Below are 26,583 nucleotides of genomic sequence, written 5' to 3'. Positions count from 1 at the left end.
AACATCCCCGGCTGTTTATTAAGAAATGTTGATCAGCTTGTTAGGTGGATCCTGACCTGCTTGGCTTCCTGTAAAGCGTAGCGGAGCCAGCACAATGTGGTGACACATTTTCCATCATGCTGCCGTTTACACGCATCATAATCAGGTCATTGAATGTTGCGGGAAGGAAAAAAATATTAACAGCATGTCTTTGCTCTACACCTTTTGTTCTGTAGGCGGAGGTAACAAGGCAAAAGTTTTGGCTTCAGCTAAAGTAAAACCATGGTAGCTGTATTTTTTCAGTAACTGACTGTTCCTTTGGTTGTTTTTTGAGCATCATATACAGTATATTAAGATAGATATTTTTGGCTACTTCAGCGCAGCAGAAGTTGTGACACACTGTAGCTATAGGGCCTTTTATCATTAGTTATTGTACACATATATTATTACCTTACAAAGTTGTTGTAGGAAATATTTGACAAATCAACTACACATTGAGGCACACATAATTCAAAATGAGCATTTATTAGCAACAGTTAGCTCCAGTCCATTAGTCTCACCAGTTGGCTCGTCTCACTTTGTCTCTCTGCGTTGGGTATTGAACAGGCTGCATACAGTGACTTCTTTTATTGGCTACCAACTGCTGACAGAGATATAAACTATTATAGTGGATGTGGCCACTTTGAAGTCACCCATGGGTTTGTAGACTATCAATTGGAAACCTCAAGTTTTGCTTTTTTACCCCCACCATCTTGATCTTTATGAGCAGAATTGAATATAGCTGCGTCCCGATTCAGGGGCTGCATCCTTTAAAGGACATATTTCAAGGCTGATTGCGTCACAGGGGCGCGTCAATGGCTGTCCCATTTCAAAGGCTCTTTCAGATGCGGCGGACAAATGCGTCCTCCTTTTCCGGGGCCACGCAGGATCAGGGGCAACCTTCGTGTCCAGAGATTGATTGGGCGCCAATTCCAACGAGATGACAGACTCTCATGTGGCCAAGGAATACACTTTTAGATGTAAAAGTCTTTTGGTTTCACCCCTAAAGCACCCTGCGTTATCGTCTATTGTTCTCAGAATGGGACCATAATTTACAAAATGAACCACATGTATAAAAAAAATTAAAACTAGCGATTGAGACCATAAGTAAAAAGTGTTGTTATAAATACACAATGAAATAGGTCCATAGGTTATTATCTCAAAGATTTGAGAGTGATCAAAGAACTACTAAGAGAAGTGTCATTAGAAGGGAGCCATTTTAAAATACACATTGTCAGTTGAGTCATTGTTTGCATTAAAAATGTAGCAGTTTAAACATGTAAACAGATGTAAATCGTATCCAACAGATGATTTGTTTCGGATCAAAACTGAGTACACATTTGAAGATAATAAATAAAGAAAAAATTAAAGCATGGATAAATGATAGGCTATATACTAGGCATTATAGGCTATTATACTAGACATTATATCGGCTATTATAGTAATAACGGTCACTTTCATGCTGATAGTGTGCAGTGTGTGCCGTACGTGCTCACAGAGCCTTCAGCTCACCGTGCTGTCATCGCTGTGGCTCCGCCCACTCGGTGACGTCGCAGGGGAGAGTGCTGAGCTGAGAAAGGAAAGCAGCTTTAATTGCAGGCAGAGAGAAAAGCCAGCGATGGCTTCGCTCAGGCAGGAGCACCAGTATGGGCTCTCCTGTGGAAAAAATAACAAAAACAGCTCCAACAGGACTCTGTACCATGTCAAGCTCACGGACACGGCTATCAGAGCGCTGGAGGCTTACCAAAACATCAAGGTATGTTTTCTTCTTCGGTATGTTTTCTTCTTCGTTTGTTGAGGTGAATTGTTAAAGTTGTCGCCTGAGCCTGTTTTTTTTTTTTGAATAGTTAAAGTGTTGTATTTAGGAAATAACATTCCATTTGGATTTTATAGCGTATTTTATTATTCTCAACGAGTAGTCTGTCTAGTGTAGTCGCCTGTGTGTAATGAGACAAATGAGAGTTGCTCAAACTCGTTTACAGTTACTTGAACTGAATCAGTCGGATACATGTCTGCATAGCATAACAGGACAGAAGCCTGTGATTGTCGGGAAAGACGAGCCTGTCAGCTGTTTGCTGGGAAACCTTCCTCATGCTTCAAAGTAAAGCAGAATCGCCTCCAGTCTGCCAACTTATCTAATTGACATAGCAGGCTACTTTGAGTCATAATTAGCTCAAACAGAGACCATTAAAAGCACGCACGCATAATTGATTGTGTAACTTTAACTCCCGTTACAGCATAGTTGTGTGTACTGGACTAATTTAGATTAAGCTCTGTGTGACATGTGCAACTATTCCAAAATAAAAGTACGTTTTTTTTCTCTCTGTCTTTCTCTCACCTCAGGGATCTTTACCAAGTGAGCCATCCATCTGTTTCAAAGGAAACCAAGGGGTAAGTTTATTTTATTAGGTGTTATCTTGTTATAGATAAATGAGGATATATTCAATGTAGCAAAAAGGAACACGCAGATAAAGCTGCTTTAAACGTTTTATCTTGAAACAAACCAATTAATATTCTCCTGCGTCACACAAGGCTTCATCTCAGCCAAAGTTACTTTAATAAAAAAGCATGACGGGAAAACAAATCATTGCTTTTCTTAAGAATGCAACATCTTACTGTAAAAATGTACACCGAATAACTTCTTCTGCAACTACAGAGAAGCTTTTGTTCATCACACTTTGCTGTTGACTCACACGGCCCTCCATACTGCGGCTCAGAAGGGAGCTTATAGCCGGCCGTCTCCAGCAGATAGGAGGCATGCAGGTTACTGGGTCAGGCTGGTGACTGTGGAGAGGCTTTGTTAGGTCAGTGAGCAGGCTGGGAAAAGGACGGGAGGGGAGGGGGGAGCGAGAGGTGCACACACACACTCTGACAGAGCCAGCAGAAGGGAGAGAGGAGTTATCATAAGTCAAATGAGGAGCCTCCAGAGAGATTAGACTGTTCTCATTTGAGAAAATACAGAATAATAATATGTGTGGTTGTGTGTTCACTGTGTGTAATACACAACAAGACACTAATATATCAGCAATACTTGTGTGCTCTTGAGCCGTAATCTGCAGGATGTAGCCTGAACTTTGTGTGTTTTGACTTGAGTCAGGAGCAGCTGTGTCCTTGGGGTGTACTTTACTTTTCAGTCAGATGTAATAGTACTGAGTGTTTGGGAAGAGTTGCAGCCCCCTTCCTGCCATGACAAGCTCAGCTGAGTGCTGGTGGGGTTTGTAAAGGGGGCTTGTGTGGTTAAACAGGCTGAATCCAACCTGTAAGTGTGTGTGGTGTTTGTGCTTGATCTGCTTCTTTAGGGTTGAATTTGAGGAACATTGAGATATGTAAACGTAAATGTTTTACCCTTAAAACATTGCTGTTTCCATTTTTTAAGGAACGTGTTGGTCAGACACCAAACTAGCGTTGCCAAGTGTTTCTTGAGTTTTAACTTTTCCAGACCTTTTCTATTATTAAAAAATATTTCCTCTTTCCTCAAGATTGAGGGCAGTCATATTCCTTTTACTTCCTCTCCATCATCACGAGTAGTTTCTGTACAGTTCCCAAACCGGCTCCTGCACAAACACGCGCCTGCCTGAGAGGAACTTTGCTGCGCATATTGGGCTCTTGGAGGTTAGGGGTCAGTTTGTCAGCTGCTCTTTATGTTTTTTTTTCTGGCTCTGTTGATCCAAACAAAGCACAGAGCACTGACGGGGAATATGTGTGGCATTAAAAAGGAGGAAAGCTGCAAATCCAATCCACACACTAAGCTGTGAGGCTGAGGAGCAGTTCGCTCTATGATGCGACTCATTTCATTTTCATTCTGTCGATCATTCTTCTCGATTCTTTCTCAATTAGCGTTCATGCTAGCAAGATTATAAGTATCACAGTGCTGTTTTAGTATTAAATCGCAACCTTTTGTGCCTGTACCTGAGGTTTAACACCTCGTCGCAGTCCCATCTTTGGCCCTGTGCTATCATTGTGATGCCTGAGGGATTGCAGAGATTTTCACCCCCCTCCTTGTATGTGGCACTGAGAGCTAAAGTTATTAGCCAAATGAATGTTTAGAGGTAATTACAGTAACCATAATACTCCTGATTACAGCGTGAGGCATCGTGACTTCAGTTTGCATTAGCTTTCCCCGTCTGCCTGACTCAGACAGTCATGACTCTGTGTTTTTATGTGTGAGTGTGTGTGCAGTGCAAGCACACTGTGTGCTGCACTAATAGAGAAGCAGATGAAGTGAACTCTGGCCTGCTAATTTTGCTGTCCCACTTTGTGTGTGTAATGAAAGAGAGAGCACACCTTGTATGCTGGAGCGCTGTGATATACTTGGGACATGTTTAGGTGTTAAATGTGTCTGTGGTTGTTTGTTATCTGTGTGTTTATGCGGTGTCCTGCGTGGCCTGCAGGCATGATTTATTCATGTCCCTTTTCCTGTCCTGCCCCCTCTGCCCATTGTGGAGCCGTCTTTCGCCAGACAGGATCTCCTGAGGATCCCTCTGTGTGTGGTGTGCGTTTGCTTTGCCTGCACTTTTTCTATGGACGTCTGTGTGTTTAAGTGCAGGACTTTTTGTCTCCGAGTGTGTGTGTGTGTCTGTGAGTGCGTTAAGTGTGCCCATGCTAAGATCCCCCAGAATCCCCCTCTGATTGTGTGTTTCCTCGGCTGATTTGAATAACAATGAGCGGGGGAATGCAGGCTGTTTGTTGTCCCCCTTCTTTGCATGAGCCGGAGCGAAGTGAGTACAGTGGGTCCAGATGTGTTGTGGCCTGCCCCGAGGGTTTGTTTGTGCCCCACATGACAGAAACTCCCCTGCTGTGGATCTAATGGAGTGGAGACTAAGACGGAGAACACTGTAAACATCGTCTATCAAAAACATTAAGTTATTTTAGTTGTGACCAAAGTTTGAAGTCCAAACTTTCAACTGACATCAGTTTATTTCCTTTCCTTAAAATTAAAAACATGAAGGGCAAATAAGAATGAGCTGTCAGTCCTCTCCTCATGGCACTATATGTTGTGAATGTTATTGGTTTTATGTTGTTTTCTCAGATCACGTTATCAGTGTGCGCCCTCAAAGTGGAGATTATGATGTTGTAAACACTTTTGGTTATAACTTGCTACTTATTCTTCAAAGCGTATAATAAAAATCTGGTGCACCGACCAGATTATATGTTTATTTAATGAACTTATGTGTGCGAGACGAAGACAAGCGGCCCTCTGACATCCGGTAGCAGCAGCTCTGGAAAAAAGCTCTTTCTTTCCGATTAAGCAGCTCGGAGATATGAGGCACACATCCTGGCTCGCTGAGGAACCTGTCCCCTCTAATTCCCTCATGTGGAAGTCCACACCATAAGCTAATGAGGCCTAAAAGGGCGTTTGTCCACCCCAGACACACACACACACACACACACGTCGTGGTATGGCCCTGCATTTCTGCAGAAGATCCCACCTAGCTTGGGGGGGGAAGAGAGAAGGAGGGGCTTTTGTCAGACACAGTGACCCACAATTTGTTGAAGTTGACAGTCTGGCCCTCCGGCACCTGCCAGAGACGTATCGTTCTTGGCATCGGAGGGGAAAACCTCGGGGGATGCTTGTGCCACAGCACCCTTCCCATCCTTCTCCCCCCTCCTCCCCCTCCATCATACCCAAATACTGGAGCTCGCAGCTCTGGCAGCAGCTCTGTCCCTGTGTGAAATTGCAAATGAAAAGGAGTGGAAGGTGATTACAGGCTGGGGCTTGATTACATGCACTGTCTCCCACTCAAGGCAGCCACATTAATCACCCAGCGGCAGCATGTGGATCACAGCGAGAGAGGAGACGCTGCGTAGCTGCAAGCACTGACTGATTGACTGCAGGATCATAAACAAAAAACACGTAAAATCTGGAGTTTCTCTCCGAGCATGTCCCTCTGCCCGCCGTCCCTTGTTCGTCCTCAGACACAGACGCACATTGTGTTTTGTATCACTGTCCTCCATTGTGGAGGGGGGGGCTTAAATGGCATGTGTCAACTTGTGGCCCTGGGAACGATTCTGCTCTTTTGTCTGCGATGAGGTGATGAAGAGTAGTGTTTACTGAAGTGTGGTGAGGATGAGGGTGGTGTCTGGCTGTCTGTGTGTGTCTCTAGAGATGTTTGGGCTGATAGCTAGACTTTGGCCTTCCTCCCTCCTTCTCATCACCCTCATGAGCTGAAGGAGGAGAGAGAGGAGCCGAGCCCCTCTCTGCTCACGCTGGATTAACACACACACTCATACATACACAGAGTTTGCATTAGCGCCCGGCCAGAGTGACTTGCCTCCTGCTGATAACAGACAGCGGTGGTGGCGACAGGTTTCACTGCCCCCCTCCTCCTTCTTCTCCTTGCTGCACCTCCTCCCTCTCCTCCCAACAACCAGAAAGGGGAAGCAGTGCCACGGCATCCCACTCTGGAGCCGAGGAGGCCAGAACAAAAGACGGCCTGTTTTTCAGAAGGCCATTACTCAGGCTGCAGAGGATGTGGAAACAATAGCCTGCATGAGATCTACACCCAGACCTCGCATTCAACCAACAGCTAGCAGGAAACATAAGCCCCGTGCTCCGACAGCAGTCTCTCACAGTTTTTGTTCAATCGACTTTATAGTTTGATAACGCCAGGAAGATGAGACGCTCCCATCTTGGGTCTTCAATGTGTGGAGATATTTATGAGAGTGGAGAGTGAACCAGGGCTCAGTGAGACAGTCACCACACACGCTGACTGTCATGATAAATGTGTCAAAACTAAGCTGCTGAAATGTTTAAAAAAGGCGGCCTGCTGTGCTACTTGGCAAGTATTTATTTGTCAGTTAGAAATTAGGTTAAGTTACTTTATTTGTACCTGTAGGTAGATTTGGTTTACAGTGAGTGAGTCGGCCTCCGTTTACACACGCAATCAACAGCACAAGACAGACGTGGTAAACGTGATAGAGAAAGTGACGACGGTGCTAAAGGCTCAAAGGGTAACTCTTAAACACAAGATAAAAATATACCGTCAGTCAGTGTAAACAAGATAAATGAAAAGAAGGTAGATATCCAGAAATAGTCCATGACTTAGCTTAACACAGCGAAATGAACACTACTGAAGTGAATATTTAAAGTCATAGATAACCTCAGTTTGTGTGTCCAAAAAAACGTTATCAACTAATTGACAGAATATTAAGATCGAGAAACAATCAGCGGAAAATTGACCAGAAAATATCAAATGAACTTGTAACATGTAACACTCCTGTCTGCTCTCACTAACTGTGTGTACATTCACACATAAAGGCTAATTCAACACTGATAATTGCAGATTAACAAGGTTTTTAAAATTAAAGTAACCCTTAGTGATTATTTGTCCGTCCTTGTGGCACGTTTACACTTCAGGCAGCTTAGTGGTGCTTTTATTAAATGTAGATAGACCAGCAGTAAAACAGCTCACGTAAAAATGAGTCGCTGGGAAAGTCAGGGGAAAAATGGAACCATTGCCTTTAGTTGTCCAAGTATTAAGATGGAAAATGTTTTTTCATATTTTCAGCTGCTAACTCTGTGTGTAGGTGATATGACTGCTTGCATTGTTAAATTGTAGGGCTATGCACACTGAGGGATCCTAATATAAAAACAAGCTGAGCTCACGTTAGCTGGTCCGCTGAAGAACTCTGAAGAAGCACTGACTCTACACATGAAACAGCTTTTTTGGGTGATTTAACTTGTATTTATTTCTTAACTTTAGATTAAAAAAAGTCAGCCGTAAAACCTGGGATAGGAAAACACTGATCGCTGACAGTTAGCTCCTGCGACACTTCTTCTTTTCAGCTCTAACACAGCAGTGGCAGCAATGATACACGTATGTTATTGCTCTGTAGGCTACTGTGTGGCGTACTTGCCGATACCAAATATCGCATTTTAGGCTGTATTTGAGGCATTTGCGATTCTGGTATTGGTACTGGAACAACTCCATTTATTTGATAGATTCAGTCATGATGGTGGCGGTTAAGAAGGTTGGAAAAGAGAGTGCTTTAACCCTGTTCCTCAGTCACTGCTATAAAGACTGGAGTTAAGGAAAATCAAATCAAAGTGCAGCATAGACACACACCCACATGCAGTCACAAAATTACCTGTAAACACTCAATCACTGATATCACTGTACTAGTATTTCTGGTTTTCACACAGACTGCAAGCAGCGACTCATCAAACATTAAACGGCTGCAGCTCTCTTCTCTTACGTAAGCAGGGGGGTGAAAAGTTTAAATTTCACGCCATTTTTATTTTCCTATTTTCAAACATGATTAATATAGAAACATCATGAGCAAATATGATCTGCCTGAGGGGATGGATGTGTGCTGATTTATGTCGTGTGTGAAATTGATGGAGCTTCCTGTTCACAGTCAGTGTGGAGAGATAGAGAAGTGTGGATGCTGTTTAAAGTGCACACACAGGTGATCTCACTTAATGGGGCTAATTAGGCTTCTTCACAGGTGTGCTTGATTGACTGACATCTCTAACATGTAAGCTCGGCTGCACCCGTTTGAAGTCAACGTTTGAAATTCATTTAAAATCCACGTCCCATGTTTACATCGATGCGATTTGCTTGAATTCTGCACAAACAACATCTGCATAAAGAATAAGCCTTCAGATAATTAAGTATGAAATCTAAAGGGTGGTGTTGATTAAATTATAAAACTTGAAAGGAGTCGCTCTGTTTGTATCGAAAAGTGCTGTGAAGTTTGCAGACGAAGAAAACAGATGGACACACAGGCGTGTGCCAAGAGCAACGCCTGAGAGAGAGACTGATGGAGACACAGAGAAGACGGAGGCAGACGGACAGACTGATGTTAAATGGCTGGAAAGAAATGGGATTATTTTTCTGTTGACGAAGACAGAGGAGGAATGGTTGAAAAGACAGAAGAAGCAGGACGAGACTGTCCGAGCTGCTTTAATTAGAATGAGAAAGGGGAGTGTGGAGGCTGACGGGCAGCTTCAGGGATGAGACCGGCTTGCCCGGGGGGGAAAGTGTGAAGTAAGGAGGTATCAGGGGCCAGTTTGGGTAAAAAGAATGACTTATATGTTAAAGCACTTGTCAGATTCAGGCTCCTCTTGGTTCGCCTCTTTGCCTTTTGGCCTCTGAGGGTCAGTGAGCATTACTGGGGTCATAGGTCAAACCCCAAGTCAAGGGCAATTTTTATGACATTAATTTCTCAAGCATGGACTCTTGCTGGGAAGTGTATGTACACTTAACCATCCTCCTACCTTTAAATGAGCTTACTTTGTTCTCTCATTTTGCTTCATTAAAAGCTCACAGAGTTTAGCAGCAGCCACAGATTCCCTGAATATTTCACTTGAAAGGAAGACAATAAATATTTCATTATTCATGGTCAGTTGGATTCTTTTAGTGCCAAGTCCTTTGTAAGAGCGCCTCTCTGGGTTTGAATCGCCATGTGTGCCTCTCAGGAGAATGTGCGAGAGAGGCTTTGGTGCGGCTGGGAACTGAAGTGCTTGTTGTAGTTTGCACAGCGGGGGTGTAGAAGTCTGCCCATGGAGGTCATACGGGCAGCCATCGCTGGATAAATGCCAGCGAGAGCTCCTGGGTGCTCTGCATGACCGGGCATTTGAAACAGCTGGAGTCCTGTGCCGGCACACAGAGTCCTTAAATTATTGATTGTTGTTATTGTGGAGGAAGATTGTCCTCTGATGATCTCCTCGCTGACTGACACAGGCTTTTAAAATCACAAATCGTGTAGTTTTCACCTTGAAGTGATTCACTTCTGCAGCCTCAGAAAGAGACGTGTGACCTCACAGGCAGCTCTGACAGAAACAAACACTGTTAAAAAAGACTTTCAGCTACTGTAAACTCAGGGAGGATTTTAAGAATGGATTCAAACAAGACCGGTCTAGTCTTTGTTGAGTTCCCATGTTATGTTCCTGAGAATTGACAGGGTTGACTCAGTCGTACTTCATCTCTCTGCTGTCCTAATACCTCCCAGGAAATGCTGCTAACACTTCCTGTGAAAGTTGGATTGCAGTGGAGGTAGAATTTAAAACATCAGAAAGTCCTTCCACCATCTGTCCAGGCTGTTTAAAAGTAATCCATGTACCAGCAGCACCTGCCAGGTGGACGGTGAACCTTTCACTAAAGAAATTCTTCCTTTCAGTACAACAGCAGAATGGACACCGTCATCTCAGCCCTGTGGAGGCCCATGGGAGGCTGTGGTGTGTTGTTGTGAGGTTAGGGCTGCAACTATCAATTATTATAATGATAGATAAAATAAGTCAGTTTAATCTCTTTAGACTGCCTGTTTTGTCCCACTAACAGAACATAGACTAGAGATGTTCAGTATAAAATTATTTAATACTAAAACAGAAAAAAAGCTGGAGTGATTGTATGCCTGCTTTATAAATGGCCAAAACATGTACGTTTTTTGTTTTGCCACTTTTTAACTGCACAACAAGCAGTATGAAAAACTAATGAGCAAACAGTGCACAACATTAGCATTCATTTAAAGCTGTGCATGTCAAAGAAAGTTCATAATTCACTCTTCTTCTAGCTCTGTGTTTGGTCTCCACCATCTCTTAATCCTCCACTATGACTGTGTTCACTAGCTAGTAGCTAATCCTGTCTGTTTACCTGCCTGTAAGTTAGCATACAGCGGTTGACCAAAACTGTTTTTGTGCAGAAGAAATCTAAAACTGCTCAGGCAACTCTATGGCTGAAGCAATGACTGTTTAAAGATGGAAGACGCGTCTCCATCTGGTCTCATTGTACAAAGGTGAAGCCAAAACACCCCCGTGACGAGCGCTGCCTTCTTGTGCTGGTGATGGTTTTTTGGAGCCTGAGCTGCGCAGTAAAGATAGGCGTCCCATCTGTTAACATGGAGGAGGTGGGCCTTATGACCTATACTGCATCCAGTCAGCAGGGGGTGCTCAAAATGTTTTGGCTTCCCTTTGTGGGAGCTGTTATGTCGTCCATCTTTTTATACAGTCTATGGCCTGAAGGCATACTTCAAAGGCTAAATGCTAACATGCTCACAATGATGATGCTAATGTACAAATGAAAATACTACTGATGTAGCTTAGCTTAGCTTGATAGCATGCTAACTTTCAGGTTGTTATTCTCTGTGGGTCTGACTCTACCAACATCATGATTTACTATAATTGCTATTAATTGAGCAACTTTTAGTATGAATTAATTATCAAAGAGGTTTATGATTGATTTTAGTTCATTTATCAGCTAATCATAAAACCACTTAAAGGGAGTCGATTATTTAAAACCTCAGTTTCCTCAGAACCGTAGCTCACTTTTTGTGCAGATCTGACTGCCAGCTGTTTCTCTGCTTTCACAACTAAGTCAGAGTTTCGCAATCAGACGAGGACGTTTGCCTGAACAGGTTTGTGTAAGATGGATTGGAGTGACAAAGACAAGCTCGGAGCTACACTGTGACACTTGTGTATATCACCATCTGTATTTGTACCACCACATTGGCTGTTGAAATAACAAGGCTTTAAATGTTAGTTAACGGGTATGACTAAGTGGTCCTTAAGTGTATTATCTTGTGAAATGTTAACAAAACTGTCTAATGGTGAGATATAATCCCTCTGCTGAGCTCTGCGGTGTGATAGCAACATGTTTTCTGACCTCTGTGCTCACAAACAATGACACATGCAGTGTCAGCTTACAGGCTTTATTAGTGAGTATTATTGAAGGGCTTCCCACAGGCATGATATTTATAATCTCTATCAAGACGCATTAAAACATAAGTTACGTCAAACACGCAGCCTGCAAGCCGCTCTGTATCTTTCAGTGCCATCACAGCTCAGCTGTATATAGTTTGGATGGATTCCTGCGGTGAAAGCCAGCGTGTACGGACATGTGCAGCAGGCTGATAAGAGCAGAGGGCCAACATCTGTGCTGCTTTGTTGCACACTTGCGTCAGAACATCTAAAGTGACATTTAAAGGCAGAAAAGAAGTAAGCACCCTGCTGAATTTTGGCTGTGCAGTGCTCACTAAATTATTTATACGGATTTGAGTTTGCAAGAACATTAGTTCTTTGTCATTATGTTCAGTGTTTATTGCCTTACTATGCAAATAAAAAAATCTAATTAGTTATTTAAACATTCGGGGTTAAGGACACAGATTATGGTTGGTTTTCTTGTTGTCTTTAATACCTCACCATACCTTTCTGTAGTTTACCTTACTTCAATCTTTTAATAGAAGCTCTGTGCAGGCTATGTGACAGTCAAATATGTCAAAACAAACAATCTGCAGGAAACGTTGCAGCATTTTGAATATTGGCAAATAACCAGGGTTGGTTTTGTAACTTAGAGAAGGGGTCAGGAAATGCCCAACTCTGAGACTTTGTACATTATTTGAAGAAGTAAAAATGCACTTCAGTCAGTTTCATCAGAAGTCATCAGTTTGTAACTCATTGTGATTATTTCACTAGAAAAAGTTGAGGAATTGTTTCCTGCAGGGCCGCCCCCCTTTATACCTGGTTACACGATATGAGTTGAACTACAGCAGTTTGTACCAGAATGTAATTAAACACAGGCATCAGTGCATCTTGATGCATGATGAACAGTGCAACTGTTCAATTATAGGCATTTGTTATTTCTCTGTTACAGGCCAAGGAAAACGCTCGACTTTATGCCGCACTGCTACGCTTAAAGACATCAGTCAACGAATCAATCAATCAAGTTGTATTTATATAGCACCAAAGCAAAACAGAAGTTATCTCAGGACACAAAGAGCAGGTCTAGACCAAACTCTGTGACATTATTAAGTCCAAATATTAATCCACCATGAGTAAGTACATTCCAGCAGTGGCAAGAAAAACATCCTTTTAACAGGCAGAAACCTCGAGCAGAACCAGACTCGTGGTGGACAGCCATCTGCCTCGACTGGATGGGCTGAGAATCTGGGAGAGAGATGGAAACACAAACAGCCTCAATTAAGGCACAAACCTCACATAACACATTAAATATGAATGATTGTTGATATAAAAAATAGTATTATAGCAGCTGTACAAAAACAAAATGATGAATATATCATACTATACATGACATAAAGAAAAAACTCCAATTTGAGCGTCTTGTATTCCAGTGTCACACTCACACATACAGGTGGGAAAATCTGAGCACGAACTGGGCAGAGCGACCAGAGAAAGTAGAGGAAATCCCCTGTGATAACTTATCGCCTAAAGCTGCTTCCCACCACCCGAATAAAGATGGCCAGCTGCCTGCAGCATGAAGAATGGGATTGCTGTGAATGTGCTGACCTCGTCCCTGCAGTTTGCAGTGAAGAATACTTGTGATGACAGTGTGGATCTCCTCCGCATGAGATTTAACTGAATTAATGTATTTACTGTAGCTTGTGACTAGCTATAGTGTCTCTTTATATCCATCTCTCTTACTGTCACTGTAGTGCTCCTCTCGTGCTGCAAATTTCACATAAAGCTGAATGAAAATAACCAAATTCTGCTTTCATAAACGTGCAATTACATCTTTTTTAGTGGTCAAATCGGTGCTTTTCTGATCCTCTTTTTTTCTCATCTGTTATTATGTGTGTGTGTGTGTGTGTGTTGGTGTGTGCATTCGTCTGCCCTGGAGGTTGCAGCCTTGGCTCTGCTGCGCTCCACTGAGTCTGCCAGGAGATCTCATGGACGCCTCAGTGGAGCGAACTCTTAAAAACACTGTTTACCCAAGGAGATTTATTTAAAGTTACAGAGCGGCACAAAGTCTCACTCTGGATCTCTAATGTGTGTGTGTGTGTGTGTGTGTGTGTGTGTGTGTGTGTGTGTGTGTGTGTGTGTGCTCATTGTATTTACACATGCGAGTGTGCAGTGAGATGCTATGAAAACAAAATGTGCCAACAGTGGGTTTACGTTATTGCTCCTTTTACTTCTATGACTTTAAAATGTACTTTCATTGGACAGTTCGTCCATCGCACACCGAGCTCTCTGTAGTCAGACAGCTGCACTGCATGTTCTCACACACGTTCTCATTATCTCTAAGATAGGTTCGCCTCCCCGGTGACATTCACGTCATGCAGGAACGTTCCTCCTGCACCCTGACAAAGAGATTCACATGCGTGTCATCTGGATTCAATACGCTGAACCCGACCTCAGAGGAGGGCTAATCAGACGGCTCTCATCTACGGTGAACAAACAATAGGGGGATTCATTTGCTTCAATTCCTTAAGGTTTAAATGACTTGTATCCAACATTTTGTGTAACGAGATTCACTTCTCGATCCACACTTGGGTCTGAATGTGTGGGAATAACCTGAAACAGACAGCAGGAACTGAGTGGGTTAAAATGCAACAAATGACGGCAGCTAAATCTCCTTTTATCTCTTGTGGTCCTGAAGTTTTCTGATTGTACTTCAAGCAGACACAATCAGCAGGGACTCGCAGAGTTTGGTGAATGTTGGTGCACAGCTGTGGTGTGCAACCAAGTGTCTATGTTCCTGAATTGTGCCTTGGCTATTCAGGCTCCTCGGTTAAAGGACGATAATGTTTTGGGTGAACCCTTGATTTGCCTCGAACTACCATCAAGCCAAACCTTTCCCTAACTTGACACCAAACTAATCTCTCATTCTGATCACCTGAGGTTGGACCCTTTATTGTTTGGAAAGTATCCTCGTGCCATCATCGCAGCAAAATGTAAGCTAGCTCAGCACACATGGTACTGTTTCTAAATATTTGCAGCCATAGACGTGAGCACATTCAGGCTCCCAGGATAAAGTGTTTCAGACTTTTATTGTTGTAGTCAAAGGTATAATACTCCTTTCTGGACCTTTTAACTACAGTCTGGTCTTTGCAGCGGGCTGTAAAGTTGTGAAAGAATGAACTTAATTTATGTTGATTGCAAAACCATTGAGGAGTTTGGATCACCCCGTGTTCCTGGCTTCGATACGTTTGGCTTCAGAGTTTGATTCTGAAATTCTGCTGAATAGATAATTGCTTTTCCTCATAATGACTTGACAGTTTGATAGATTGAAAAATAAATAAATATATATATATACTCTTGATGAGTTAGGAAAACATTGAGAAGTTAAAACAGCTGGTTGGTACCAGGCCTGTGAAACAATACAACTGTTCTCTTAAACAAAAGCCTCTTTATACCTACAAAAGACCTGACATATGAGTCACTGTGCATTAATAAGTGTGTGAATGTACCTTCTACGTTTTGTGTTTTGCCAGTGAAATATCTTTTTGTTCTTTGGTCTGTACGTTTGAAGTTAAGTCTGACTGTTTCCTGCTTTTATTCACAGTACATCAAGATCCCAGCTCCCACTCCAGAGTCACCGTCCTCCCTGCGCGTCTTCTCCTTCTACTTATCCAGCGACAGCAAAGACCAGCCTCAAGCCAGCTTCGACTGCATCCACCAATATGTTTCAAGGTACGGAGTTAGTCACTTGATACTTGTTATTTTTGGTGTGTCTTCTTGTGTTGAGGAGCAAATTCTCTCAGCAAGGTGTCTCTATTTTTTATCCTAAAAACTCTCTTTTCCTGATCGTGTCTGGAGCACCAGGGAAATTATCTGAGTATCGTTTTACTTTGTCTTGTGTTTTTTATTCTTTGTCTGAGATTTAAAAGAAGAAGCACCCGTTTGTGGCCCATGTGACCCCACGAAACCTTTCTGTCATGTTCAGTTTTTAGCCCTCAGCTTTCTGCGTGCCCACGTCTCTGTGGGCATCGTGAAGAGACACTCACTGTTTGCAGTATACACGATGGGGCAATTGTAATTTCCTGTATATCTGGGCCGGCCCTCTCATTACCGAGACCTGCGATGCTTTGTTTATGGAGTGTAAATGCTTGGAAGCGGAGGGTTATACTCTGTGGTCTGAACTCGCTCTGCCTTCAGTCGGCTGCTGGAGCCAAGAGAAACAGCCGAACAGCATGAGAGCGAGATCCTGCTCCCCGTGTGCCCACATTGGCCTTACATTTTCAGGATAACGAGGGTAAATGACCTCTGGTTGGGTATATAATGGTGTTGTGAAAATGAAAATAGGATCAGGAGCAAAGGATTTTATTTTTTTGGACATGAAGAAACTGATTTGGCCTCAGTCAGTCCCTGATTTATTTTCAGTGTAAATGCAGCCCAGGTTCATGTACTTAACTTTTTTACTTTTGTCCAAGATCATCCTTGTTTAGTAAGTATACCGGCTGGAGCCAAGCTAATCCTGGACGCTCTATCCTTCTTTGAAGCAGGATATCTGGCTTTCTCACATACAGCTATATCAAGCCTGTGACATAACCTACAGTAACCATAGACCTGTCTTAGCCAGATCCCACCACAAAGCCACTTTATGCTGCGTGGACTCAGTGTTGGTATGCTGCTCCGGGTCAGCTTAGAGCGCTCTTGACAACGTTGACTGTACGTCCAGCAGAAAGCCCTGCTGTTCAACGGCTCTGTTTGTGTTTTGCAGTGACGGCCGCGAGCAGCTGGAGGGTCAAGGTATCATCCAGGACAAGATCACAGTGTGCGCCACCGACGACTCGTACCAGATGACCCGAGAGAGGATGTCGCAGGTGGAGAAGGACAGCTGGAGCCGCTCTGCCATCGAGATCAAACCGGGCTCCACGCATCCAAGTAAGAAGTGACTAGAGGTGGTGCAAAAACAAGGGATCAGAGGATGATAGATGAGCACGTTTTCTCTGGGAAGGCCAAACAGCTTTGAGCTTAGAGAGCGATTTAACAAAAGGAAGTAGAGACATATTAACAAGTGTAAACGTCATAGAAATATTTGCCTTACATACAGAATATTTCTGTATTTATTGTGTTGTGCTAAAAAGCAGATATTTTTCTGTTTTGATGTGTAATGAAGGCAGACATGGAGGCTGTATTTTGACAATATAAGAATCAGTTTTGTACCATTTTTAGGCTTTTGGGTGTCTGTTTGTCAAGTCATATTTAGTCCACTCACATCTGGACTTATTATGAGTATTATTATTATTATTATTATTATTATTAAGTTTTGACCTTACAAAGTTAAATCAACCAAGCAGAAGCTGTCTTTACATTACAGAGGTAGAGGGCCAATTTTAGGGTTCAAAAAGCTGGATTCTTCTTCAGATGAACAACCAGGAAATGATGGGAAATAATTTGTGTAACTATTCTGTTTTATCTTAATACAGTGTTGGGTCACAAGCTTGAGCAGCAATCAAAACCCAGTGTTAAAAAAACGTCACTGAGAGTTTTCCCAACAAAATGAAAAAGCATAAGTCGGTGCATCATTTGAATTTGAGAGCATTATCCAACACATTTCTTTCATCACTTGCCCTACTTGTGACTGTTTTCTCTGATCTTAATCATCCGGCATACCACGCAGCGTATTAATCATATGAGTAGAGACACAAACTGGCAAACTTTCTTTTTCCTTTGCTCTTTTTCCTCTTTGCTAACCTTTGCTGTGGTTATGCAATATTGTGCCTTGGCCCCCCTGTACGAGCGCTGCAGCTCCAGGGAAGCTGAAACTCTGGGTGGTTCAGACCAAATTTAGACTGAGTGGATTGTGTAACATCAGGTCTTAAGGTGCAGAACAGTCAGCAATGTATATGCCTGCAGGGAAACATTTAATAACTTCACTCTTCGTCCCCCCTTTCAGCCTCGGGAGGGGGACGAAGACACACTGCAGATTATCAGGCATGCCAAAACCTATAGAGCACGCATCTGACACTCCATACACCGCAACTCTTACATAAGCGTGTGTATCTTTATAATGATTAACAGCTGCTGGAGGACTAATGATACAGCATAGAGTTTTTATCACTTGGCAGGACATACTTTTGTGGCTGAAAGGAAAGCCTTCTTTTCCTGCACCTCTCCCCCTCTCTGACCTTCAAAGCGCAGATTAACCTGTAATGGGATTAGCACAGAGAGATAGCTTTCACTGCTCCAACATGCCCCATCTGTCTGCAGCAGAGATGTAAGCAATGATCAATGGCCTGTTTACACCTGAAGACAAATAGCTGCAGGCCTGTATGTACACGTGAAGCAGAGGTAAAGGTTAGAAAAAGATACTTTAATGAATGTTTTCAAACAAATGTCGAGATAGCGCAGGTGAGGGAGTGAGCACGCAGGTCGAACAGGTACAATCTGGACGCTTCATCTCTTGTCTGTCACATGACATCTCTGCTTTTGTTTGTTTCGTTTACTTTTGAATGCTTCACGACGCATTTCTTCTTGGGTTTCTTCCTCGCTCAGGGCTTAGGAATGAGTTCCAGTGAGCCGGAGTTAAAGTCTCTCTAAATGTCAGGACATTACGAAGAGACATCATGTGACCTATGGAGACAGAGTTAAAGGATGTGTTTCGGATGTAAAATGCAGTATCGCTGAGTATCACTTATTCATGAATCTTTGTCTCTTTCTGTCGTTTTTGTGTGTTCAGGTAAATGTGTCAAGTTCCAAAAGAGGCCCGCTCCGCTGTCGTCTGCCCCAGACAGCAGCCTCTATAAGCCGTCCAACAACAACAGGAGGAACGGCGCTGTGGCCACGCCGACCCAGAAGCCCTTGAGGGAGCGAATCATCCACCTGCTTGCTCTGAAACCCTACAGGAAACCGGAGCTGCTGCTGTGGCTGGAAAGAGAGAGAGCCGGCCCCAAGGACAAGGCCGAGCTGGGTGCCATACTGGAGGAGGTACGCCAAAATAATACATGCGTGATTATATCTACATTATAAACACCTACATACACATATATACTTACCCTTTCTACACACATAGGTTCTGTACATTTTTGTGACTTCAGTCCTAAAACAGTAGCTCGTTGTAGCATTTCAGCGTGGTTAAACAGGAGACGTTATGAGTCTATATGTGAGGATGTGTGTATGAAAAGTCGAGAGCTGCTTCCAGCTTGCAAGCACAGAACCATTTACTGAAAGAAACCAGGGCCCAGCTGTGCTGTAATTGAAGTTTTGATCTAATTTCCAAAGGTTTATTTTCTGTGACTTTCCTGTATACACTTTGAGTAACCTCCTGAATGATGTGTGTGTGTTTGTTCTGTCATCTTTGGTGTGTTTTTGTGTGTTTGTGTATTGACTGCCCTTGTGCTCACTGACGTGTGTGCACGCATGTGGTTTTTTTGTGTCCATGCATGTGTGTAATTAGGTCGATGCTGTAATTGTCTCTGCACAGATTGTGTTTGCAGCGGGGCGGGCCCCCAGAAAGATAGATGTCCTCCAAGAAAAGGCAGTCAGATGAGATTAGAGAGGAGAGAATCTCAGAAAAAGGGTTTTACTCGTCAGGAATGTGGACGTGACACTTTCAGCACGTCCAGGGACTCCGGTCCAAGACAGTGTTTCAGTCTGACTCACGTATTACAAATATGTGTTGGTTTAAAGGAAGGTCCTACAAAAAAAAGACTCAAGTATAATTTCCATTTAACACAAATTTAAAGGCTGCTTATATGTGATGGTTGACAAAATATAAAAACTGTCACATAAATCAGTGTGGAATAATTCTCCATTAAACCATGAAAGGGTTTGATAATATTGCTTAACATGATTTTGACCTATTTTGATTAATGTCTTGATTCCATTGGATATTGATTGTGAAAAATACAATATATATTCACATTGACGGAACAAAGTGGTAGTTTAGAGTCTCGAGATCAACAAAGTAAGATAGACTGTGAAGTGTTGACAAAAGCAGGTGAATAATCTACACAATACACAGTAATGCTTCTGACTAAGTCATTAATAATAAACATCAGAAGGGTCTGAAGGATCACTCTGTATTTTGAGAAATAGTGGAACACGCTGGTATCAAACAATAATGAAGTCACATTAATATAAATCCCTTTATGGACACTTTAAAGGGGCTACAATACATTATTATTATACATTATATTTGTTAGCTGACCGGCTATAACTATGATGCCATGGTTCAATTCCATCACTATAACAGCATTGTTTTCTGTAACTCCTGAAGCACCACATTACGCTGCCTTCTAAGCCCCAAACAACAGCGAACAAAGTTAGCCACAAGCTGGTGACCAGATCGGAGTATTTAGCTGCTAAAGAGCCAGATATTTCCTCAGTAGTTGGTAGAGACCAAAAACGAGCCAAAAGAGAGCGAACATCGGACATGAACGCAAACACAAATGAAGGATAATCGTGTTACATACCTGTTAGATAAATAAAATAAGCAACACCTTTGCTATTTCATCTTAAAGGTTGATGTTTCTGCTGCCTCCAAGTGGGCTCAAAACTCTCTAAATCATTGCACTCTGCCTGCTTCTTCATTAATCTGTATGACTGGACTTATTGTAGATAGATAGTGGAAAGATTTGGGACATTAATTCAGATAATCTAAGATAACACCAAAGCAAATAGATTAGAGCTATGTGGTCACAAATGGATGAAGATGTCACTCTTCTCTCACGTATGGTTAAACTGTGTGCAATAGGCTGTAATGTAAAGTAACATCATGCTGTGTATTGCGTTAAAGGTGGCAAAGGTGAATCCCAGAGACAGCAGCTACCTGCTGAAGGACGACTTCTACAGACACGTTCAGAGGGACTGGCCCGGCTACAGCGAGGAGGAGCGGCAGCTGATCAGCAGGCTGCTGGCCAGGTGGGTCAGACGCACAAGATAAACCAAATGAGGATGTCACCTCTGCTGCGACAACAAGCCGATAATTAAATCTACCTCTCATTACACAGCCTTTATCGCTGTGACTTGGAGGTGTTGAACAGAATAGTCAGAGGACATGAAAACTCCTCACAGTTTGTCATAGCTCGCAGCTTTAGGCAGACAGTGGCTCCTGTTATCTATCATCATCTGCCCTCTCACTTTCCCACCCTGTGCAGGTGTTGATCAACTCTCAGGAGCAGAACTTGCCTGCACTCGCTAAACTAAGAATCTGTTTCAGATTTGTGCTCAACGTTTTTAGTTCTCCTGTACATCCACCTGACATCGCAGCAGTGCTTCATTCATAGTTTCTAATTTGAACATTGGTGATAATTATGTCTCATTGTTCTCTCTTTGACAGGAAGTTGCAGCCACACATCAGCCACCAATCAAGGATTTCTCAAGTGAACTCGTCTATACCGAAGACCTCCGAGGACACGACGCTACATCACAGCACAGCCAAAAATTCTGCAGTGGTAAATGGCCTTACTGTTTTTAACTTAAAGCTCCTGTGAGGAGTTTTTCACTGGTCATGAAACAGAGTGAAATTAATTCGTATTACTCTATTTGACCTATACGTTGTCTCTGGCTTGTCAGTGTCAGTTACAGAATGGGTTGTTAATAGTATTTTGTATGTAGTTTGACAGGTGTCAGGTTGTTTCTCAGGCTCTATAAGGTAATATTAAAGCATGACGTGATTGATAAAGGCTTATTTCACTGTTGTTCTTTCCCCAGAAACGTCCCGTGCCTTTTGACTCACTGGAAAGGCTCGCTGTTAAGAGACAAAAGCTTGTGGACCAGAGTCTGCATCAGCAGCCCCCAGTAAACGAACCCTTAACCCATAAAGGACACAACAATGCAACTCCTACCCTTAACCCCAGTTTCCACACAAAGACTGAGTTTCAGCGGACTAGTAGCCATACTGATATCCAGAATGGTTTACCCGGGGGCCACAGTGGCTTTCCTCTAATGCACAAACTGTCCAGCACCTGTGACGCACCTGTTTCAAAGAGCAGAGAGCAGGAACCCAAAGTAAGCAGCCATCAGCCACCGCAGGGGGACTCTGACTGCGCTCGCCAGCAGCTCGCCAGCAGCCAGCACAAGAAGAAGAAGTCTAAAAAGCACAAAGACAAGGAGCGGGAGAGGTTAAAAGACACCAAGGGCAGTGAATGGATAGAGACGAGTCCTGACCTCAAGAAGAGCCTGGACAAACTCGACAGTAAGGCCCTTTTTCTTGCCACTGATACTGGCCTCCCTTTTTACAACACTCCTTTTGATATATAAAATAGTTCAGGATGAACTCTTTCTTTCTTGTGCGAGTCTTTTTGATGTGGCTCTCTGACTTGGAGAAAGCTTAGCACCCTCTCCAAAATGCTGTTGTTTCTCCTCTGTGACTGCCTACAAAATAGAAGCTTAACCACACACACACTTAGATTTGATAACCAGTGGTTATTTAGTGTGAGGCAGTACAATAGAGAGACCACTTGTGTATTTATACAGTATTATCTCATGAGCCAGAGTGTATTTGCTCCCTGAAGCTCCCTCTCCTGAGCCCTCAGTGTGTTATGTGGCTGATTGACTCAACAACAGCCGAGCAGAGCTCTGAGTCTCTGAGCTGACATGTCTCCTGATACCCACAAGCTCTTAGCCAGTCTGCACAGAGGCTCACTCACACTGACACCCTCACACTAAGTTTTACAAAACAAAAACACATTACTAAACACTCAGACGGTGACAACGTGTCATGTCTGAACCGCTCAACTCCAGCTAATGTCATTTTCTTTATCTGGTGCTTTTATTTTATTTCAGATCCTGACATCACGAACGCTGTGGCCTCTGAAGAGAAGCCGGATTACGTGATGTAAGTGTAACAAACTTTAAAACCATTTCCATGTGATACAGAGTTTATTTTAATATATTAAAGATATATCAGCTGTTTAAATGTGTGTTTACAACAAACTGTGGGCTTAAACTTACATATAACAATTGTTACTGTCACATTTTTAACTGCATGGTTGACTTCTTTGAAGCTATAACTTTTCTTTCTTTGTATTTATTTCTATTGTCTACATATTCAACTTCTTCTACTGACACATTCAAGAAAAGATGGTCTCTAATGGTTGTTGAGTGGGGCCTGTAGTTCAGCAGCAGGACAGTATGGCCTTATGCTGCCATCTTGTGTCAGAAAGAGGAACTACGCTAAAAGAAATAAAAGCATTAAAGTAATTGTCTGTGTCTCCTTGTAGCACACACGGCCCCATACTGAGTTTGGAGCAGCGTCAGAGGTACCAGGAGGACTTCTGTGCTGAGTACGATGAATACAAAGACCTCCACTCCCGGATCGCCACCATAACTCACATGTTTGTTCAGCTGGGGTCCAAGATCAAAAGTTTGTCCCCCGGCACACAAGAGCATAAGGTACACACTGAATATACAACTACATCTGATCTGATGCACAGCACACAGTGATGAATTGCTACTAATAGCTGTTTTTCTATATTCACAATATGTGTATTTGTGTTTTAGATAATGGGAGACCAAATCCTGGAAAAGTACAACAAGTATCGGAAGGTGAGTTAACCTTTTTAAAGTTATTTTTGTGATCACTGAGTTTAAGAAACCGCAAAGGTATATCTTTATTAAGAGTCAGACATGTTAACATGTCCCTCCAGGAAGTAGCGATGTTGCATTAACGCGATTTCACGCAAATTTGATTTCTCGACCTTGCAATTTTGGCAGATTGACTTTTCTGCAAATCTGACCAATCCTGATCCCTTGTGTTGAGACTTTTGACAAATCAGAGGCTATGTTTCTAACTTTCCACCAACCAGAGGCTCTGTTACTGATGTTTGTGTCAGCGCGAGACAGTAATCCCCCTGTCTCCTATAAATTGCTTTACACTGCCGCAGCAGCAGGAAAAAAAGAGTAGAACTGTGTTTTTATACAGCAACTGATTGGGAAGTGATGTCAGAACTCGCTCAGTCAATACTGGCCTTTATTGCAGAATTTTTCCCAGTCGCACACACTGCAACCTGCATTGCAACTTTTTAAAAAAGCTACCACAAAATCAGTTATTTTTGGTCACAACAGTCACTCAAAATGTCCATGATGGACTCACATATTAATGAAGCAGAAACTTAATGTAATACTTGGTTATGAACCGAGTAAATCGACCATGTAAAGGAGTTTGTCGAACTATACTGAAAACATTTGTGAAGAATATTTGAACGATCAAAAGAGTCAACAGATAACTCCTGAGCGAGGTCTATTTAAAACTCTGCAGTTTGCTCCATTTATTTCCACCTCTGGATCATCCGTTCAGAAATGCCCCATCCTCAGGTGTTTCACTTGGCTGAGGGCAAACTGTTTCTTTGATCATTGAAGGAAATTCCATTTTATATCATAACGAATTGTTTCTCCTCTCTTCATAGAAGTTTCCAGGCTACCGGGAAGAGAAGAAACGCTGCGAATACCTCCATGAGAAACTGTCCTACATCAAACAGCTCATCATAGACTATGATGTCTCTCAGGCCTCGTCATAGCATCGGATCTCCACTTTGTCAGATTTTTTTAATGGAACAACTTGTTTGCTGCGGGAATCAAACATTTTTACAGACTGTTTTGACCTACAGACGTCACCACTGCTGGGACCTCGGATGATGCTGTGAGCACTAAAGATACAAATCAGACTTGTGAACTCAGAGGAAGAGGCCTTGGAAAGCATCTGTGCTCATCTGTTTGAATGAAAGACTATTTCCCTGTCAGTGTCAGCCATTTTATTAGAAATATGTTAAATGTAGCAAATCTGACTTTTGATCTCTTTTCACTCGAGTCAAACATTGCAAACAGATCTTTTTAAAATACATTTATAAATCTCAAAAAGCAGCATTGAAAGCAAGTGTACTTTTCATATCAGAGTGATCTCCTTCTTGATCAAGACTAGTTTAAAGCAGTCGCTGTGTCAGCACCAAGATATTGAAACCTGATTTTAATAAAACCTTAGAGGACGAGGTGAAAGAGAAATAATCTCACCCCTTGCTGGAAAAATGATATGTTCAGGACTCAACAATATAAAAAATTATGTATTGAAATAAAGATATTTTGCAATACAGGCAGCAAAGGGGTCCTATTTTTAACCTGGACCTATTTGGTTGGCTTGTTTCATAATTGGAGCTCATGGTATGGACTGGAAACTATATTCAAATTGTTAGAAGTGTTAAGAAGTGCAGCTTCTCAAGAGCTGTACACTAAGTTTCATGCTGTCTCCCACATGCACTTGAGTTTAAAGTATTTATTTAAAGCACCCACTTCTCTTTTCAATGCCTGGTACAGGGACCAACAAGGAGGGATAATTTACTCCTCAAAGCCATCACGGACGTTGTGAGTCAGGCACCAAGTCTAGTTTAAAGTATTTCAAGCCACTGGAAACAAGTGTCTTTCTCTCTTTTTTTCTTTCCTTAGAACTACTGATGTATTTATTTTAATTCACCTTCTTTGTTCTGTGTTATCGCTCTCCTCAGCTTAAAGCATCAGGCCTTGTAAGATCAAAGTGTTTGTATCTAAGCAGCTGGGGAGCGAGGGAGGGGTTGTGAGAGGATCAAAGGTTATTGTTTTCGTTTCTGTCTGATCTGACGTGGAGGTGAAGAGTGCGCGGGTCAAAGCTGCTCCTAAATCCTTTAAATATTAATGCTGAAACGGCAACAAAAAGCGATTTCTTTTAAAACTTACTCTGGCTCTGGAAAAAAAGGAAAGAAAACCCCAAAGCATGGTGGTACATTAACTTCATGTTCATATTGTTGTTTTATTTGAGATATTGGAATATTGAGTATATTTGGGACGTTGTAAAGAACGGTGAATGATCTCAGAGTCGGCCCTAGTTGTGGAAATATGGAGCCATATTGGTTTGAAAAAAAAGTGTACATTGGCAACATTATAGCCAGTTCTGGTACAGTAGTCTGGAGGGTTCATGTCTCTCCAGTTCCCAGTTAATAATCAGATTTTTGCACTAAACCCGTCATGAAACAGAGGAACACAGGCTTGTAAAATGACCACTCTGATTTAATTTCTCACTGTGGTTGCTGATTTTTCTTCTGAATGTTATCACACACTCGGTGACGTAGAAGCCTTAAGATTACACTTGTAAAGGACAAAAACCAAACCTCATACTGCCAATATCAACGAGTCATTATCCATACACATCTGTTATCTGCCTTATATCACAGTTAGCTGTTCCATTTAAACCTGTCTTAGCTATTTCACTGCTCAAATGAATGCCAACAGTGGCTTTCTCTCATGTCTGACTACTTTCTTGACATCATGCGGTTTTAAAACTTTTGAGTGCACACTTTTGGATTGGTAATGATGGCATAGCTCACTCATTGTTTGCATTTGTAATCCTTCCGGTACTTTCAGAAATCAGCATTGAAATTTGTAATCAGGTATTTGTCCGCAGGAATTCCACAATGGTTCATATTAGGGCTGTTACTCCTATCTGACTCATATCTGAGCACACAGCAGTTTGATTGGAAGCTATTTCTGACTTATTTCAGGCACAAAATCTATTGTTCAAAAATTAACACTCAATCACTTTCAGGCAGCGGAGGGTAATCATGAGAAGGGTTCAGGACAAAAGGTGAAATAGTGTCAAGTGGTTGATTAAAGACCATAATTATCTTTTGAGGACAAAATGAATCACTGGTATTGACAGAAAAAAACATGAAATACATAAATAAAATTCATCTGTGCAAGTCTTAATTACAAGCTACAATAAAAAGTTATTTTCATGGACTGGTGCTGAATTTTGACACCGGCACCAGTGTTTACTGCACAGTAAACAGTATGTACTACACATGCTGAAGGGAAAGCTTAGCCACAAAGGAGCAAGAGATGAGACGTTGCTTTATGAACTGCATTTTACAAATGTATACACTCCTTCCTGTTGTGCAAGGTTCAAAGAATAAAACATC

At 42.3% G+C, this 26,583-nt stretch overlaps 1 protein-coding gene across 1 annotated transcript; it reads left to right on the top strand.

The window, feature by feature from the left end:
• Nucleotides 1–1,633: 1,633 nt before the first annotated feature.
• LOC138586869 (RNA polymerase II elongation factor ELL2-like) lies at nt 1,634–26,583 on the top strand. The gene is made up of 12 exons (XM_069657922.1): nt 1,634–1,774; nt 2,362–2,409; nt 15,258–15,385; nt 16,416–16,579; nt 18,378–18,625; nt 20,436–20,560; nt 20,979–21,093; nt 21,353–21,836; nt 22,427–22,478; nt 22,864–23,035; nt 23,144–23,188; nt 24,049–26,583. The coding sequence occupies exons 1-12, from the start codon at nt 1,637–1,639 to the stop codon at nt 24,157–24,159; spliced, it is 1,830 nt and encodes a 609-aa protein (XP_069514023.1). The 5' UTR covers nt 1,634–1,636; the 3' UTR covers nt 24,160–26,583.

This window comes from Semicossyphus pulcher, unplaced genomic scaffold (assembly GCF_022749685.1).
Source record: "Semicossyphus pulcher isolate SPU_LCO1_2020_fin unplaced genomic scaffold, fSemPul1.0.p SCAF_1, whole genome shotgun sequence".
NCBI classification, from domain to species: Eukaryota; Metazoa; Chordata; class Actinopteri; order Labriformes; family Labridae; genus Semicossyphus; species Semicossyphus pulcher.
The sequence above is the reverse complement of the archived record's forward strand: the minus strand, read 5'-3'. Positions and strand labels throughout refer to the sequence as shown.

What these genes read in the sequence shown, in the direction of transcription:
- LOC138586869 (XM_069657922.1), top strand. Translation starts at nt 1,637, where the DNA reads ATGGCTTCGCTCAGGCAGGAGCACCAGTATGGGCTCTCCTGTGGAAAA. An exon ending in CAGCCAAAAATTCTGCAGTG is followed by an intron (nt 21,094 to 21,352) that starts GTAAATGGCCTT and finishes TTCTTTCCCCAG; the next exon opens with AAACGTCCCGTGCCTTTTGA. An exon ending in CCGGCACACAAGAGCATAAG is followed by an intron (nt 23,036 to 23,143) that starts GTACACACTGAA and finishes TTTGTGTTTTAG; the next exon opens with ATAATGGGAGACCAAATCCT.